Source organism: Panthera pardus, unplaced genomic scaffold (genome assembly GCF_024362965.1).
Source record: "Panthera pardus isolate Hobbes unplaced genomic scaffold, ASM2436296v1 HiC_scaffold_26, whole genome shotgun sequence".
Classification (NCBI taxonomy): Eukaryota; Metazoa; Chordata; class Mammalia; order Carnivora; family Felidae; genus Panthera; species Panthera pardus.
Window position 1 is genome coordinate 5,771,885 of NW_026526832.1, and position 18,357 is coordinate 5,790,241.

At 46.4% G+C, this 18,357-nt stretch overlaps 2 protein-coding genes across 11 annotated transcripts in view; one reads left to right on the plus strand and one right to left on the minus strand.

Annotated features, from left to right (window-relative positions):
• Positions 1 to 7,901: 7,901 nt before the first annotated feature.
• On the plus strand, positions 7,902 to 16,661 carry LOC109265079 (fumarylacetoacetate hydrolase domain-containing protein 2A). 4 transcript variants are annotated; one of them, XM_019446036.2, is made up of 8 exons: positions 7,902 to 8,104; positions 10,332 to 10,600; positions 12,391 to 12,607; positions 14,730 to 14,789; positions 14,982 to 15,144; positions 16,022 to 16,130; positions 16,241 to 16,328; positions 16,441 to 16,661. In XM_019446036.2, the coding sequence occupies exons 2-8, from the start codon at positions 10,359 to 10,361 to the stop codon at positions 16,501 to 16,503; spliced, it is 942 nt and encodes a 313-aa protein (XP_019301581.1). In that variant the 5' UTR covers positions 7,902 to 8,104; positions 10,332 to 10,358; the 3' UTR covers positions 16,504 to 16,661. The 4 variants fall into 4 exon arrangements, with proteins under 4 accessions (XP_019301581.1, XP_019301571.1, XP_019301583.1 ...); XM_019446026.2 differs by having other exon boundaries at positions 7,903 to 8,104; positions 10,353 to 10,600; XM_019446038.2 differs by having other exon boundaries at positions 7,903 to 8,104; positions 10,376 to 10,600.
• Positions 16,662 to 16,832: 171 nt separating this feature from the next.
• Positions 16,833 to 18,357, minus strand: part of GPAT2 (glycerol-3-phosphate acyltransferase 2, mitochondrial) — a 51,781-nt gene continuing 50,256 nt past the window's right edge. For 6 of the 7 annotated variants that reach the window (XM_053890967.1, XM_053890970.1, XM_019445986.2 and 3 more), the window contains 4 exons: positions 18,018 to 18,149; positions 17,651 to 17,936; positions 17,354 to 17,409; positions 16,833 to 17,075 (listed from right to left, as the gene is read on the minus strand). In XM_053890967.1, the coding sequence (XP_053746942.1) occupies positions 16,959 to 17,075; positions 17,354 to 17,409; positions 17,651 to 17,936; positions 18,018 to 18,149 (591 nt within the window). In that variant the 3' untranslated portion in view covers positions 16,833 to 16,958. The remainder of the gene's footprint in view (positions 17,076 to 17,353; positions 17,410 to 17,650; positions 17,937 to 18,017; positions 18,150 to 18,357) is intronic. The other variant, XM_019446002.2, reaches the window with a different exon arrangement.

Sequence of the window (18,357 nt, forward strand, 5' to 3'; positions counted from 1 at the left end):
GACATTACCACCTATCCTCTCTTCTAGGATTTTTATGGCTTCAGGTCTCACATTTAGGTCTTTAATCCATTTTGAGTTTACTTTTGTGGATGGTAAAAGAGTGGTCAGTTTCATTCTTTTGCATTGAAGAGACTGTTTTTCCCCATTGTATATTCATCCCTCCTTTGTCAAAGATTAATTGGCCATTTGGGGCGCCTGGGTGGCGCAGTCGGTTAAGCGTCCGGCTTCAGCCAGGTCACGATCTCACGGTCCGTGAGTTCGAGCCCCGCGTCAGGCTCTGGGCTGATGGCTCGGAGCCTGGAGCCTGCTTCAGATTCTTTGTCTCCCTCTCTCTCTGTCCCTCCCCCGTTCATGCTGTGTCTCTCTCTGTCTCAAAAATAAATAAACGTTAAAAAATTAAAAAAAAAAAAAAAAAAAAAAAAAAGATTAATTGGCCATAAAACTGTGGGTTTGTTTCTGGGTTTTCTGTTCCATTCCCATTGATCCATGGATCTGTTTTTGTGCCAGTACCATACTGTTTTGATTACTACAGCTTTGTAATATAACTTGAAATCTGGAATTATGACACCTCTAGTTTTGTTTTTCTTTTTCAAAATTGCTTTGGCTATTCAAGATCTTTTGTGGTTCCATACAAATTTTAGGATTGTTTGTTATAATTCTGTGAAAAGTTTTGCTTATTTTCTATTTGATATGTTTGGATATGCTAACCATTTGTTTCTCCTTCCCAATTTTCCTTTATCCACAAGTTGTCAGAAACTTAGGCAACAGAATATTCTAACAGGGGACTTTTACTAAATTGAGCAATGATTAACATAGTGAGTGATGGGTACCTTGACCCCTGGGGAAAGGATGAGAACTTCTTCACTCCTAAGAAGAGTAACCTCATATTAGATAGAAATCGAGAGTTATTTTGTTGATGTACAGAATTCAAATATGTGTCAGGGGGTACATCTGGAAGCAGAGTAGTCAAAGGGCTGGACTGTGCCAGTTACCTATTTATTGCTTGTCAGCTCTAGATTCACCTTTTTTTTTTTTTTTTTTTTTTTGCCTATTCTGTAAAAATGGATCCAGGCACTTTAAATATTTTCTCCTTTCCAGCTGACACTAAAGCATTGTCTACAGAGGGCACTGGAGAGACATTCTAGGAAGAAAGGATTTTGCTTCCTGTTTTCAGCATTCTCTCTAGACCAGCTCCTGCAGACTTCTTCAGCAGCAGGATCCTACAGCATTCCCCACTTCCCCAGTGCCCAGCTCCTGCAGTACCTGGTCCCAGAAGCTCTGGTGGCCAGCAACCTCCCTTGGCACTCCCTTTGTCAGTTGGCTTTGTAACAGAGAGCTTCCAGTAAAATGTTGCCAGTACCCTAAAGCTTGGATTTCAAGTGAGCTCCAGATTTCTAGTAGGTTTCACCAGCACAGCTCTAAACATCTCTGCCATCTCCAACAAGGGGAGTGGGGGGAATCCCAGCCTTGGCAGGTTTCTTCCTAGGGTGCTTTCTCGAGTCTTAAGGGTTTGACTTCTTATATCCGTTATTACTTTTATATTCTTTAGAGTCTTACTGGGCAATCCCTCACGACTCCAATCCCCTGTTCTACTTAATACGTCCTATACTTAACTTAAGTCTGATCAAATTCCCGTGTGATTTCTTTCCTGATTGGACCTAGACTGATACGCTGTTGAGAGAGAGAGCCAAGAAGAGGCTGTACCACCTTTTATTGCCTAGCTGTTATAGGCTGAATTGTGTCCCCCCAAAATTCATAGGTTGAAGTCCCAACCCCTAGTACTTCAGAATGTGACTGTATTTGAAGATAAGTCTTTTAAAGAGGTGATTAAGTTAAAATGAGGTTGTTAGGGTGGGCCCTAATCCAGTATGACTGGTGTCCTCATAAAAAGAGGAAATGTAGTCATACAGACACTAGGGGTGCATACACAGAGGGACGACCATGTGAAGAGCCAGCAAGAAGGTGGTCATCTGCAGGCCAATGAGAGAGGCCTCAGAAGAACCCAACCTGCCAACACCTTAATCTCAGATTTCCAGCCTTCAAAACTGAGAAAACGAACGTGTGTTCTTTAAACCACCTGCTGTTATGGCAGCCCAAGCAGAGTAATACACTGACCTTGGCAGTCAGGCAGGATCATCCACTGCACTGTATTTAGTAGAAGTGAGTCACTAAGTTCAGCTCACAGAAAATTAGATGGATGAAAATTAGATACCACTTATGGATGGAAGGAGTGTTAAACAACTTGTGAACATGTTTTAAAATCTGTCAGAAAGGCATAGTAGGAACGCAGCCAGGTAGGATATAATAGTGGCTTGACCTGGGATAAGAAGTCTAACAACTCAGATTTGGGAAGGTAATGTTGCTGGGACATGAAGATGAATTGGAAATGAAAGTGAGAGTGAGGGAAGGGCAAAGACTGAATTCTGGTTTGGGAGCTGTTCAGCTGGACAGCTTGTCATGACATCCCCTGAAATAGAGAAGAAGACCATGTTTGACGTGGAAAAATCATAAGTTCAGTCTTGGACATGTTGTTTACGGTGCTTTTGAGACATCAAAATGGAGATGTCCAATAGGCAGTTGGATTCATGTGAGACTTATTTCTGTGGTGATAATGAAACCATCAAGCATGAAAAAGATTGCTTAGGGATCCTACTGAGTGAGGAGAAGAGCAGTAAGGATCATGCTTTGAGCGATGCCATCATCTATAGGGTATGTGGAGGAGGGTGAGTTTGAAAGGGACTGAGATGGAGGAGGAAATTCAAAAAAGTGTAGAGTGACAGGAGACTTATCAGTTCAGACTGTGTGTGACTGCAAGTAACAGGGATCCAAAATAACAGTGGCTTAAAAAAAAGATTTTTTTTTTCTCTCGCTTGCACGGAATACCAAAACCCCCATCAGTAACCCCTAGCAACCATTAATCTGTTTTCCATCTCTGTAATCTTGAGATGTTCTATAAATGGTGTCATACAGAATGTGACCTTTGGAGATTGGCCTTTTTCACTCAGCACAATGCCCTTGAGATCCATCCAAGTTATTGTGGATATCCAAAGTTGTTTCCTTTTTATTGACAAGTAGTATTTCATAGTATGGATGTACCACATTTTGGTTAACCATTCACCTACTGTAAAATATTTTGGTTGTTTCCATGGTTTTAGCTATTGCAAATAAAACCGCTATGAACAATCATGTATAGAATTTTATTTCTCTGGGATAAATGCCCAGGACTACAGTTTCTGGGCCATATGGTAAGTGCATGTTTAGTTTTTTTAAGAAACAACCAAACTATTTTCTAGAGTGGCTGTGGCATTTGACATTCCTGTCAGCAATGTATAAGAAATCCAGTTATCTGCATCCTCCCCAGCATTTGGTATTGTCACTATTTTTTCAACTGTTCTAATAATTGTGCAGTGATATCTCATCATGGTCTTAATTTACATCCCCCTAATTTCTATAGAGATATTGAACATCTTTTCATGTGATCATATGCCATTTGTATAGCTTCCAGTGAAACATCTCTTCGTGTCCTTTATCCACTGATTGTTTTTTTCTGCTGATTTTTGAGGGGTTTTCTTTTTTCTTTTTTAACTGAAGTATAGTTGACACTATTTTACATTAGTTTCAGGTATACAACATAGTGATTCGACAAGTCTGTGGGTTTTTTATATATCCTAGTGTGCGTTCTTTGTCAGCTATGTAGTTTGCAAATATTTTCACCCTTTCTGTAGCTTGTTCTTTCACCCACTTAACATCCTTTTGCAGAGTAAAAGGTTTTAATTATGATGAAGTCCACTACTTTTTTTTTTTTTTTTTTTCCTGTATTAAGCTTTTGGGGTAATGTCTAAGAACCTTTCACTAAGCCATATGTCTCAAAGATTTTCTCCTATATTTTCTTCTAAAAGCTTGATAATCTTAGGGGCACCTGGATGAATCAGTCAGTTGAGCATCCAATTCTTGGTATTGGCTCAGGTCATGATTTCACGGTTCGTGGGATCAAGTCCTGTGTCGGTATCTACACTGACAGCCCGGAGCCTGCTTGGGCTCACCCTCTCTTTCTCTCTGCCCCTCCCCCACTCATTCTCTCTTCCCTCTCTCTCTCAAAATAAAAAATAAACTTAAAAAAAAATAAGAGGGGCGCCTGGGTGGCTCGGTCGGTTAAGCGGCCGACTTCAGCTCAGGTCATGATCTCGCGGTCCGTGAGTTCGAGCCCCGCGTCGGGCTCTGTGCTGACAGCTCAGAGCCTGGAGCCTGTTTCAGATTCTGTGTCTCCCTCTCTCCGACCCTCCCCCGTTCATGCTCTGTCTCTCTCTGTCTCAAAAAAATAAATAAATGTTAAAAAAAATTTTTTTTAAAAATAAGATAATAAAAGCTTGATAATTTTACATTGTAAATTTAAATCTGTGACCCATTTTGAGTTAAATTTTATATAAGATCATGGATGTACAGTTGCTCCAGCACCGTTTGTTGGAAGGACTATCTTTCCTCCATTGAATTGCTTTTGTATCTTTCTCAAAACCAGCTGGATATATTTCTGTGGGTCCATTGATCTGTCTATTCCTCTGCCAAGATCACACAATCTTGATTACAATAACCACATAATAAGTCTTGAAATCAGGTCGACTGGTTATTCTCACTTTATTCTTCTTTTGAAAAGTTAGCTATTTGTTTTAGCTATTCTAGTTCCTTTGCCTTTCTGTGCAAATTTTAGAATAGTCTTGTCTTTATGTAGAAAAAATTGTGATTGGATATTGGTAGGAATTGTGTTACATTTGTATATCAGTTTGTGGAGAATTAACATCTTTACTGTGTTGGGTCTTCCAATCTGTGGGCAGGGTATATATCTCATTACTTATGCTGATCTTTGATTTCTTTTGTCAGTGTTTTATAGTTTTCAGCATACAAGTCCTGTACGTGTTTAGTTAGATTTGCACCTAAGTATTTATTTTTATTTGAGCAAATAGTATTATATTTTTAATTTCAGGATACACATTTTCATTGCTAGTGTGCCGAAATACAGTTGATTTTTGTATGTTGATCTTGTACTCTGTAAACTTGCTGGATTCACTTATTATTTCCAGGAGGGTTTTTTCCCCCACTGTGGATTTTCTATGAAGACAACAATACCATCTGCAAAAAGAGATCGTTTTATTTCTTCCCTTCCAATCTATACATTTTTTATTTCCTTTCAACTGCCTTATTGTACTAGCTAGAATTTGCGGTACTATGATGAATAAGAGGGGTAGGAACCGGCGTTCTTTCCTTGTTCTCAGTCTTGAGGGGAAAGCATTCAATTTTTCACCATTAACCATATTAACTGTAGGCTTTTTGGTAAATGTTCTTTATCAAGTTGAAGAAGTTCCCTTCTCAGTTTTGAGAGTATGTTTCATGAATGGGTGTTGGATTTTGTTGGATTTTTCTACACTAATTGATATGACTTTGTGATTTTTTTTCTTTAGCTTATTAACCTCGTGAATTATATTTAGTGTTTGGATATTGAATGTGCCTTGTATTCCTGCAATAAACCGTTTGGTCATGGTAGAAAATTATCTTCATATATTGCTGACTTAGATTTGCTAATATTTGGTTAAGGACTTTTACATCTGTATTCATGAGATATATTGCTTTGTGGTTTCCTTTTTTTTTTTTTTAATTTTTTTTTAACGTTTATTTATTTTTGAGACAGAGAGAGACAGAGCATGAATGGGGGAGGGTCAGAGAGAGGGAGACACAGAATCTGAAACAGGCTCCAGGCTCTGAGCTGTCAGCACAGAGCCCGACGCGGGGCTCGAACTCACGGACCGCAAGATCATGACCTGAGCCGAAGTCGGCCGCTTAACCGACTGAGCCACCCAGGCGCCCCTGTGGTTTCCTTTTTTGTACTGTCTTTGTTTTCTGGTATCAGGGTAATACTAGCTTCATAAAATGAATTGAGACATGTTCCTTCCTATTCAACTTTCTGAAATAGATTATGTGGAATTGCTGTTCATTCTTTAAACATTTGGTAGAATTCTCCAATGAAACCATCTGGGACTAGATCTTTCTTTTTTAGGAGTTTTGTTGTTGTTTGTTTATTTTGAGAGAGAGTGAGCATGCGTAGAGAAAGGGAAGGAGAGAGAGAATCCGAGAGAGGCTTTGTGCTCCCAGGATCCCAGAGCAGAACCCAATGTGGGGCTTGAACTCAGGAACAGTGAGATCATGACCTGAGCCCAAATCAAGAGTCAGCCGCTTAACCAGCTGAGCCATCCAGGTGCCCCTCAGGACTTTTTAAGTTACAAATTCAATTTCCTTAATAGATACAGTGCTATCCAAACTATCTATTACATTTTGGGTGAATTGTGACAGGCTGTTTTAAGGAATTGCTCCATTTCATCAAGGTTGTAAAATTTATGTGTGTAGCTTTGTTCATAGTATTCTCTCATCTTTTTGATCGTGGTCTTTAATAACATCACCTATTTCATCTTGTCCAGAAGCAGAAGTCCTCTCCTTGGCATTTCGAAGGTGCAGCCCCCAAATTTTGCCTAAGTTGTATGTTCCCCTGTCTCCCTGTTTCCCTTCAGTCTTTCTGGCTGATCCTTACCTGATGGGTCTTCTGACTGGGGGTTATATCAGACTCTCTTTACCACATTCCTCCTGATCACACTTACCCTCACAAGTCCCGTTTCTCTCTGTATGCTGACCTCTACCTTCAAGCTAGACTAGAACCCCAAGTTCTAAGACCTGTGTCTCCATGTCCACCCTGCATTGCCTCCTTGAATGTGTCACAGGCACATTAAATACAACCCATCCAAACACTGAGCTCATCATCCTCTCCCTAGACCTGCTGCCCCTCGAGAATGGAGGACCCCTGTCTCCATGAACGGCACTGCCATTTACCAGCCAGAAACCTAGGATTGGCCTGAGACCTTCTTCCGCCTTCACTTCCACTTCCTGTCATCATCAAGAGCTGTCTGTTGTACCTTCTAAACATGTCTGGATTCTCACCGTCTCTGCCACACACCAAGCCACCTGCCCCACTGCACTCATTTGCCTTGGAGGAGTGGCCAGAGCAAAAGTTCTCAAATGCAAGTCTAACTCTGTGTGTGACATGTCCCGTGTGCTTAGATAAGGCTCAAACTCCTTCGTGGGACAAGTAAAGCCCTTGATGATCTGGTCCTTGATTAAGTCTTGGGCATCTTGCCCAGACCACTTAATATGTCTTCATATGCCAGACATATGCCGGATTGTACTGCCTGTGTAATTACAGAGCCGGATTGTAACTGCCTGTGTAATTAAAACACCTCTACACGAGAATGCCTGTTCTCTGATGCTGGAGGTTATGCCTCCCGCTGTCCTGCCCTAGGCCCAGCACAATGCGTGTGAAGACAGGGCTGCTTGAGAATGGCAGTAAAGGACTGCACTTGGGGTCAAAAATGCTGGTTCCACTACTCACACTCCTGTGTCACCTTGAGCAAAACACTTCCGCCTCGGGTTTCCCATATGTAAAATGGGTGCAATCATCCCTCTTCTCTGTGATATGTCAGAATCAGAAGACAAAAATATTCGTTGTTGTGAACCGGCACGCCATCACTTGGTCTCCTCCACCACACTTTGCCCAACAATCAGAACGGTGCCTGGCCTAGAAGCAGGGCCCGACACAGGTGAGGCCAGCGAGGCGCCTAGGGCACAAAATTTCAGGAAGCCCTCCCTGTCGTTTTCGTGCAGTTGCAGGGCGCGCTGACGAGGAGTGTCCGCCCGGGGTGGGGGGAGGGGGAGCGGAACGGAGGCGGTCGGCCTCACCTGCGTCGGGACCTGCCCAGACGCCTGAAGGAACCGGTGAAAGACAACCTGCCCTCCAGCGCTAGGCCCGCCCCCTCCGTGGCTTGGCTTCCGGGTCGGAATGAGGAGCCCTTCTATTGGCTGTTGTTCTCTGGCGTCACTAGGCAGCGCCCGCTTGTGCAAAAGTCTTACTTAGTGAAGCAGCCTGGCGTGTTGCCCCCGCAGTTCCCCGCCGGTCGCTGTTTCCGAAACGCGCTGCAGGTGTCTAGGCGCCCGCTGACCTCGGCCCCCAGCTCGGTGAGCCCTAGCCCGACAGCTCAGGGAGCCCGGCAAGACCCGCCGCCGCGGCCAGGTAGGTTGGGGTGGGGGGCGGGCCGGTCTCAGCCTCCCTCCAGGTCTCCCGCTGGGGTCAGGACTGGACCGGGCCCCCCCATCCCTCTGACCACACGGGTGGGGTGGGCCGTCGTGAGTTCCCGCTGAGTGCCAGGGACCAAGCTGGGGGACTGGTTCAGGGTGCCGAGCGAGTGGGTGGCGGGACGGGGCCCACGTCTCTCAAGCTGTGATGCTTGTGCTGTTTCTGCCTCGAATCTCTGCGTCTTTGCTTAAGGACACTTTTCCAGAGTTGAACTGAGCTCGTGCCCTGTTGCATCGTGATTACCGCAGAAGCACGGAGGCCACTTTCTAACTGGTACTTTGGCAGATGATTTCTTTACGCCTCAGTGTCCCCTTTGTAAAATGGGACCTTGTGCCTGAGGGGATTGCTGTAGGGTGGAATGAGAGCCTGAATATGCCTGTCATGTGGGAAGGTCATAGTCAATGGGGCCTGGGGTTATCTTGGAGAGCAGATGACCAGCCTTATTCCTGTAGCAGCAGCCAGAATGTGACCCAAGTTTTCCCTGGCTGATAGCAGACAGGGTGTCTATGGGGCTCTAGATCTAGGAGATCTGTTGGAGATCTAACCCCCACCCATCTCTAGGACACTTTAGCCCAAGCCAAGAATTTCAATGTCACCTGGACTTGGATTCAAGTCCCAGCTATTTTCTCTCCCTGGGAACTTGGGAAAACCCCTTCATCTTACTAAGCCTTCGTTTTTTCATTTGTAAAATGGGGCTAACAGTACCCATCTTCCATAACTGTCAAGAGAATTAAATCAGATATTATAGGTAAAGCACTTAACACCTGGCATTCAGTGGGAGTGGTTACTGTTTTTTCAGTGTGTGGAGATCTGAGTGCATGCATTTTGGCTTGAACACATTTTTGACAGTAGCATGGTTGTATAAGACAGGAGGGCAGAAGTTTCAAAGCTCCTTGTTTTCTGGTCAAACTTATTGGCCATGACAGTAGTCAGATCAGTGACCTGGGTCTAATGAATCTTTAACTGAAGGTGGCAAATTGAGTCATCAGGGTGAGGACCAGGAGTCTGGGTCCACCTCCACATGACTGAGCATAAAGGGCTACTTTTTAAAGCAAGGGCCCATGCAGGGCAGAGACTGTTTGGAATGAAGGCCAGACTTAGATTAAAAACAAAACAGGAGAATGGGGTTTGCCTCTGAGTAAAGCCTGGAACTCAAAACAGGACCTGAGCCCTGTTGATACCTTCTAAGTGATTTGAGAAAGGAAGACATAGTCATATTGACAATCACCAAGCTTTCCCAAGTAGTGAAAAGTCAAGCCCCTGCTTCTGGCATTTGTTCATCCAACAGAGAGCAGTGTAGAGCCTTCTGTGTGCCAGTCACAATGCTATGAAAAAGCAGTGAAAAGGACAGAGGTAGTCTTAGAACCCAGAGAGGAGACAGCCCAATGATGCCTGTCAGGCTTTGACCCTGCCCTTTGTCTGCAGTCTCTTCCCTCAGGTAGCCTGTACTTCAGCAGGAGAAACTAAATACTGTCTGGAGAGGCTCATGGGAGTTGCTTCTAGAAGGCTGGGATAGCCTGGTAGGGGGTTTAGCTTGGTAATGTGAGCAGTGGAAAGCATTTTCACTAGGAGGTTAATAGGATCAAACTGGCATTTAAAAATTTGCCTATGACAGCTGTGAAGCCAGTTTTACCAGTGGTCACTTGCCCATGCTGTGCCCCACTCTTAACTAATTCCTAGTCCTGCTTATTTTAAGGCCAGCCCAGCTCAGCTCAGTATCACTTCAAGAAACTAGACAAAGGCAGGACCCTTGGTCTTTACAACAGTGGTCCCAATTGCTGGATCTTACTTACAACGTCATTGTTAATATCCGTCTCCCCTGACAGCAGGACGGCAGGACTGAGTGTGTCTGATCTATACTGTTTGTCCAGTGCCTCAGAGATGTGCCACGTACAGTGTAAACCTCTAGAAAGCACTGGTTGAAGGAACACTGGAATCCCTCCTATCTAGATTAGTGCCTGGCATGAAGTAGTCACTCTTCTAGAAATGCTTCATTACGTGCATTGAATTGAGAAACAAAAAAGTCACCTTATAAAATGTAACAGTGAAATAACTAATAAATGCAGACTACTTCTAGGAATGGCTGGTGGGCAAAAGGGCTTGGGCTGCAGCTCAGGGAACTTTGTGGATCTTGATGGTGGTTTTAGCTCCCTCTGTCCCCTAGGACCTAATTTTTTCTTCACAGGTTCTGATGCTGGTCTCTTGTAGAAGGTTGCTCACAGCTTTGCTGCAGGCTCAGAAGTGGCCCTTTCAACCCTCCAGAAATATGAGACTGGTGCAGTTCCAGGCACCCCACCTGATGGGACCTCACCTGGGCCTGGAATCAGGGAATGGCGGGGGGGTCATTAACCTCAACGCCTTTGACCCCACACTGCCCAAGACAATGGTGGAGTTCCTGGAGCAGGGAGAGGCCACTCTCTCGGTGGCAAGAAGGTAAATCAACAGGCAGCATAGCCCTACAGTGGCTGTCCTGCTACCCTCTTTCTCGTTCCACCCATTCCTGCCCTGGGAAACAACCAGCTAGTAACTTTTTTGCAAGTGAGCAGGGTAACTCTACCTTTCCTTTCTCACCTGTTCTCTTAGTGAAGAGTCTTAGAAATCTTGTATGACAACATCCTCAGGCCCAGGGATGGTGATTAACTATCCCAAAGCCACACATTTGGTGGTGGAGCCAGAAGTGCTTCATCACACTTGCCTTCCCCAGGGTATTAAGTTCCTGGCTGCCTGAGGAGTCTGGGACCTGGGAGGGGGGGAGGGGGGGGAGGGAAGGTCTGGACTCTTGGCTCCTTGAAGGAGAGAGGACTGCAAAGAGGTGTTCTTATAGATAGTTCTTGGGTTTGGGCTAGATTAGGTAGGGACTTCCCCAAAGCCAGGATCCGTGTGGAATCTGATGAAATTAATTGAGAACCACTTTGAGTTATTATTTTTACACATTAAACCGGCAAAAATACAGACGTTTGGCAGCACACAGCGTTGGTGACGGTATGCTTCCTATACTGTCATAGTCTTGCAAGATTAGAAACCACAGAGGCACCTGGGTGGCTCAGTCGGTTAAGCGTCCGACTTCGGCTGAGGTCGTGATCTCACAGTTTGTGAGTTGGAGCCCCACGTCGGGCTCTGTGCTGACAGCTCAGAGCCTGGAGCTTGCTTTGGATTCTGTGTCTCCCTCTCCCTCTGCCCCTCCCCTGCTTACACCCTGTCTCTCTTTCTCTCTCCCTCTCAAAAAATAAATAATAAAACATTTTAAAAAATTTAAAAAAGAAACTACTTCTGTATCCCTCATCAGGTAATTGGGTGTATCTGTGTTGTGCAGGTATATACAGCCATATGAAAAAAGAGGGGAAAGTATATACTGTTATGGAGAGATCTCCAAAAATATGTATTTATTTATTTTTGAGTTTGAGAGAGAGTGCACATGCATGCGTGCATGCAAATAGTAGAGGGGCAGAGAGAGAGAGAGAGAGAGAGAGAGAGAGAGAGAATCCCAAGCAGGCTCTGCACTGTCAGTACAGAGCCCAACGTGGGGCTTGAACTCATGAACCGTGAGATCATGACCTAAGCTGAAATCAAGAGTTGGACGCTTAACTGAGCAACCCAGGTGCCCCTAAAAAATACATGTATTTTTAAAAATGTATTTGGTGTCATTTGCCTAAAAAAAGGACGGGAGGAGCAGAGTATACATAGAGCAGCCATGAAGAGCTACACAGGACACAGTAGCTGTGTCCAAGGTTGGAGCAGGGTGACTAGGAGAAGGGGCAGTAGAGAGGCCTTTCCATTCTTCCCATTTGCACCTTTTGAATTCCTTACATGACATGTTTTACCTAACAGGGGAAAGGAAATCAACATAGATAAAAATAAAGTGTTCTGATACCAAGGGACAATAGCTGGGTTTGATTTCCACATTGATTGTGATGGTTTATAGATCTAGAAGTATATAATTGTAAGTTTGTTTATTTGAGAGATTATGCCCAGGAGGGGCAGAGAAAGGGGGAGAGAGAATCTCAAGCAGGCTCCAGTTGTGAGCGTGGAGCCCACTGCAGGGCTCGAACTCAACCATGAGGTCATGACCTGAGCTGAAAAAGAGTTGGACGCATGACCAACTGAGCCACCCAGGCGCCCCTTTAAAGAGCAAAACTTGTGGCTGCTGCAGTACCTGCCCAGCGTGCCCAAGGGTTGCTGGCCTGCTCCCAATCAGTCCCTCTCTCCTGCTCTTGTCTCTGCAGAGCTCTGGCTGCCCAGTTGCCAGTCCTACCACGGTCAGAGGTGACCTTTCTGGCCCCTGTCACACGGCCAGACAAGGTGGTGTGTGTGGGAATGAATTATGTGGACCACTGCAAAGAGCAGAACGTTCCTGTGCCCAAGGAGCCCATCATCTTCAGCAAGTTTGCCAGTTCCATCGTGGGGCCCTACGACGAGGTCATCCTCCCACCCTTGAGCCAGGTCAGTGCTTCCTTCCTCACTGCCCTCCCCAGTCACCGGGGCCCAGCGCATGGGTGCTCAGCACTCAGGATGCCTAAAGAAGCCGCCTGTTGCTTAGTGTATTAAGCAGATACTACTGGGGACTATACAGTGGAAGGCTGGTCTCAGGAGAAAAAAGAATTAACATATCTTTTACTGATTACAAAAATAGTGCACCTTAATTGTAGAAAAATAAGAAAATTTAGCATGCATCTTCTAAGAGTAAGCAGTGTCCTGCATGACCGTAATAGCCACTATCACCACTAAGAAAATTAACATAATACCCATTATATGGTCCAATTGGGAATATTCCCAATTGCCTCCAAAGAGGATTTCTAATTTGGGTACGGTTTTATTTTTTGTTGAACCAGGGTTAGTCAAGGCCACACATTGTACTTGGCTATGTCTCTTTAGGGCTTTTAATCTAAACAGGGATCCACAGACTTTCTCAGAGGGTCAGTTAGCAAATAATAGACTCTGAATGCTATAGAGTGTCTGTTGCAACAACTCAGCTTTGCCACTGTCATGGAAAAGCAGCCGTGGCTGATACATAAATGAGTGAATATGGCTGTGTTCCAGGAAAACTTTATAAAAGCAGGCAGTAAACTGGATCCGGCCTGTGGGCCATAGTTTGGTGATTTCTGATAGCAAACAGTCCCCCTGCCATTTTCTAGCTTTCGTGACACTGATTTTTTGAAGAATCCTGACAAGTTCTCTTAGCATATCCTGCACTCTGGATTTGTCGGTTTCCTCATGATTAGATTTAAATGTTTTTGTCAAGGATTTTACATAGTTCATTTGGACTGCTGTAACAGAATATCACAGACTGGGTGGCTTATAAACAACGAATTTCTCACAGTTCTGGAGGCTGGGAAGTCCAGGATCAAGGTGCTGATACATTTGGTGCTTGGTTCATGGACTACTGTCTTTTTGCAGTTTCCTCACATGGTAGAAGGGCAAGAATCTCTTTTATAAGGGCACTAACCCTGTTCATGATATGAATGCAGTCTGTACCAACAGATGTGCATCACACCCCATTGAGAGGCCATTTGATCACTTGGTTTACTTGATGTTCACGATCTCTTCGTTGGAAAGGTGCCTTTCACTGTGGTAATTAAGCAGTCTGTAGGGTAGTAATTTGAGAACCTGTGACTATTCTTATTGCCACATAGCTTTTCATTCAGGGATCCTCACCTGAATCCATTATTGTATGTATTAGGGGTTAGAAAAAGGTGATTTTTCTGTCATGCCGCCTCTACTCTTATTAGCTGGCATCCTGTGAAGAAAAGCTGCCTCCCTTTTTATACTCCTGTCCCTAGCAGGGTGTATTTCTGATTTTTATTTTTACCCAGTATGTTGTAATCTATCACTTACATTCTTTTTGATATTCAAATGCTCTCAATTTGGCCAGTGGGGGCTCCAAGTTGGCCCCATCCCTGTCACTTTTTGAGTACTTCCCTTGCTTTCTGGCCAAGATATTCCAGGCTTATCTTGTATTCTGTCTCAGACCTGGAATTTGCCATTTCCCCTAAGAAACCTAGTTCTGTCTAGTGGGAAGCAATCCTAGAGACCAAGATCAGGTGTTGGGGTGCTCAGATCAACTGGTTGTTACCATTAGAACGAGCAACCAGTTTGAAAGGCTAAGTTGTATCTGTTTTATAGTTGTACTTCGCAGATTATGGGAAAGGCTGAGCATGTTTTCCTTTTTCTGTGGCCATGCTCATTTCTTTTCATTTAAATGAGTTAATACCCGAAAGCATATAGAATGCTATTGGCGTGCAGTAGGGCTAGCTGTTATTACTTGGTATTCACCCTTTTTTGAAGGCATCAAGTCACTTGTAAATTCAGTGCCCAGACTCCTCTTGCCTTCTGCAGTCACAGTGGAGAGCTGTGCCCGCATGGAGTGGTATTACCTGCCAGTGCTCGAGGATTATGGGTCTACAAGCCACACTTCCCCCTCCTTCACTACATCTGGCTCATGGTGAACACATATGTGGGCCCACAGCCACTCCCCACTGTTAGAGACCCAGGGCCTGAGGCAGGGTGGTGCATACCCCTCAGCATGGGAATGGAGCCAGGCAGCCCACTGCTTCTTTCTTTACAGGAGGTGGACTGGGAGGTGGAGCTGGCTGTGATCATTGGAAGGAAAGGCAAGCACATCAAGGTAAGGTGGAAGAGGAGTGGCCAGCGGTCTGTGGCATTGGGAAATGGTTGGCAACTACCTGCTCCCAGCCTTATTCCTTGCCCATCTTTGGCTAGTTCTGGCTACTAACATGGGATAAAGGCTTGGTCATGGGGGTTGGTGTCACCGTGATGATCTAACTTCCAATCTGGCCAAATCCCCTGTCCCCTAAAGGCCACAGATGCCATGGCTCACGTAGCCGGCTTCACTGTGGCTCATGATGTAAGTGCTCGTGACTGGCAAATGAGACGCAATGGAAAGCAGTGGCTGCTGGGAAAAACCTTTGACACCTTCTGCCCCCTGGGCCCTGCCTTGGTGACCAAGGACAGTATAGCAGGTAGGTCTTGAGATAACCCGTGTGGTGACTCTTCCTGCTCTTGCATGGATGCATCAGAGTAAATGAAAAGCAGCACTCAGGAAGTTGGGAGTATGGAGTTGCCTTTTGCTGACTCCTTAGAGAGCAAGTCAGCCTAGGCCATGAGTTTCACAGGCGTCCTTCATGTCCCTCACTGCAGAGGTATGACTTCCTCTAGCTGCCACTATCCAGGAGCATCTTTAAGTTGGAAAGAACCAAAAGTTAGGTATTGAGCATCGGAAAGTGGCTGTCAAAAGCCTGTACACCTTTTCCACAGTAAGGAAGATCAGGACCTCTGCAGCCAGTGTTAGCAGGGCAGCACTGGTTATAAGCAGCAAGGGCAGAGTGAACAAGAGGAAAGCCCGTGATTAGGAGGGCAGACAGCCATCTAGGTGGGGGTGTGTCCATGCGGTCCAGGCTTTACACCACCTGATGTAGCCAGCCATCAGTGAAGTGAAACTGTTCCAGCTGCTCTAAGGAGCGTGAGTGTATACGGCAAAAAATAAAAGTGCTTATTAGGGCACTAGTACGGGTAAGCTGTCCCCTGCCATCAGATGCAGGAGACTTCAGTGCCCCTGCCTATACAGATACCAAGTCACTTCTGTATCTGCAGCTGTCAGCCTCTGCTGTGGACAGATGGCCATTTAAGGCAAAAAGAGCCATTTTTTCTCTCCCAACTGAGGGTCTGGGACAGGCCCTCCTAAACTCACCCAGATACTCTGCTAGGTGGTAGACGCAAGACCAGCAGACAGGCCTTTCATTTGGGAAGTCACAAAGCCTCCCTCTGTATTTGCTTTGAGTAAAGGGAGGGGTTTGAGAGAAAACAAGAACCCCAACGTGGTGCTTTTGCATTTTTCAGATCCACACAACTTAAAGATCTACTGCCGAGTGAACGGGGAAGTGGTCCAGAGCAGCAACACCAACCAGATGGTGTTTAAGACAGAAGAGCTGATAGCCTGGGTCTCCCAGTAAGTGGGATGGGGCCCTACCTCACACACCCACCTGAGGTTGACCTGAGCCTTCCAGTCTTGGCTGTGGCCATCTCAGCCCCTGGTCTCACCTGTCCCATTTGCCCCAGGTTCGTGACTCTTTACCCAGGGGATGTCATCCTGACTGGGACGCCCCCAGGTGTTGGTGTATTCAGGAAACCTCCAGTCTTTCTCAAGGTAGGTTGACTGAAAGGAGGAAAGGGCACACACACCCAGAATTCCTGGCAGCCTTGAGAAATCCAGGCCTCGGAGCCCAAAGGACTGATGTCCTCATGGCCTGCTGTTGCAGAAGGGTGATGAAGTTCAGTGTGAAATCGAAGAACTAGGCGTCATCATCAACAAGGTGGTGTGATGGGTCTTACCACAAGCCCTGGACTTAAGAGGTGGGAGCATCCACTGCCATCCATCACAGGGAGCAGCCCAGTGCCAGCTGTTTCAAGCTGCCTCTTCTGGGTGGAGGGAGAGGGATGGAGCCTTCCTCGTCAATAAAATTCTCAGCCCAGAGCAGCAGCTTGGCCTCTGCTACAGTTTATCGTCTTTTAGGGCTTCAGGGAACAAGATACAGCATTCTTACAGGGAAGGAGAAGATACCCCAAAAAAGACACTGGCCTTGGGAAAAGTCCAGTCCCCTTGCTTAACACACCAAAGGATGGAGAATGCAAGAGAGTCGACAAGGGACAATGAAACAAGAAAAGGTTTTATATACAGTTCGGGTAAGGGTGTACAGCTTCCCTTCCAGTCTTCTGGCTCCAGCGCATGGCTATGATCTGGGGCTGAGAATCTCAGCAGGCACTCCGTCCCACAGTTCTAGCTACAAATGAACTGCCGGATGAACTGTTCCAGCTTCTCCTGATTTTCCCAGCTGGTGAACGCAGGGGACAGGTAGAGCATGGGGCCTGCGGGGCTGGGCGTCTGCTGCAGCACCTGGACCATAGAGAAGGGCTGTGAGCGCCCACCCGGGAGGCTGTGCCCATCCCTCGGCAAACTGCCATGAGACCTGGGGACCACTGGGCCTTAGTGTTTGAGTGCAAGTGCTGCCTCTTAAGCCCCCCAGGGGTAGGAGAGTGGTTTAGGAGACCAAGAAGGCCAGGAAAACCATCCTACCTTCTCCAACTACTGTCACCATACCTATTCTTCCCAGAGCAACTCTCTCAGGGTGTAGGGATGGGAGGCAGGAGGATGGTAAAACTGGCCCCTCTTACCCCCAGGTCTCTGAAGGTCCAAATAGCACTGATGGCAAGATTTGGGTCTGCGCACTCTGGAAGGAAGGGAGAAGTGAAGGCTAGAGGGAGTGGCAGGGAACCACTGGGAATAGGCTTCTCTTGTGTTGAGAAGGAACTAACCAAAAAGATAGGGCTCAGACTAGATGTGAAGACCCTCTCTGTACCCTGCAGCCCTCCTTCCTGGAGTTGGGGTTGTCACTGACCAGCAGGGGGCAGCAGCCACCGGCAAACCCTCCCCTGCCTTCAGGGAGTCTAGGCTGGCCGCTGCGGACTCACCAAAGAACCCTTCCTCCTGGGCAGTGGCCTGCAAGAACTGGAACAGCTGCTCAGCGTAGCCCGACTCTGTGGGAGAGAAAAACCTAGGCCTGGGGCCCCTGCACAGCCTCTGCCCTGAGCTCTCCCCCCTCCCTCTGTGGAGAGCCAGGGAAATGTGGGCCTCACCTGTATCAGGCAGCTGTCCCTGGTGGAGGAAGGTGGCAGCCTGTACAAAGGCCTTGAGCAGCGGGCTAAGCAGGCGGCAGAGGAAGAGGAAGAAGTCAGGGCAGCGTGACTGCTGACTGAGCTGGAGGGGGACAGACCAGAATGAGGGCAGCTCCCACTGCCTGCCTGCCCCCTCCTTCCACTGTGGTTTCTCCCAACTTACCCTGAAGAACCGGCCCTCAGCCTCCTCGAAGTCATCACTGTCACTATCAGTAAAGTCTCCACTTGGCTTCCACAGCAGCTTTGTGCTTAAACGCTGCCGCCCTGTGTCACAGGCTGGCCTGGAGCCTGGGGTCTGGGGGCCATGGGAGTTATTGGTCCCTAACAGGTTCAGCCTTGAGCCTCCCACTTCCCCATACCAAGTACATAGACCAGGCACATGAAGGTGAAACCAGAAAAGGAGACCCAAGGAGCCCAAGAGGACACCCAGGACCACACTAGACCGTGACACCTGCTGAGCCAACTTGCAGGGTGAAAGGAAGTGAGCACTGACTCAAGAACCA

Bases quoted from the DNA above. Each gene is read 5' to 3' on its own strand.
- LOC109265079 (XM_019446036.2), top strand. From the start codon at position 10,359: ATGCTGGTCTCTTGTAGAAGGTTGCTCACAGCTTTGCTGCAGGCTCAG. The intron at 12,608-14,729 runs GTCAGTGCTTCC...CTTTCTTTACAG, and splicing joins TCCTCCCACCCTTGAGCCAG to GAGGTGGACTGGGAGGTGGA. The intron at 14,790-14,981 runs GTAAGGTGGAAG...TGTCCCCTAAAG, and splicing joins GGAAAGGCAAGCACATCAAG to GCCACAGATGCCATGGCTCA.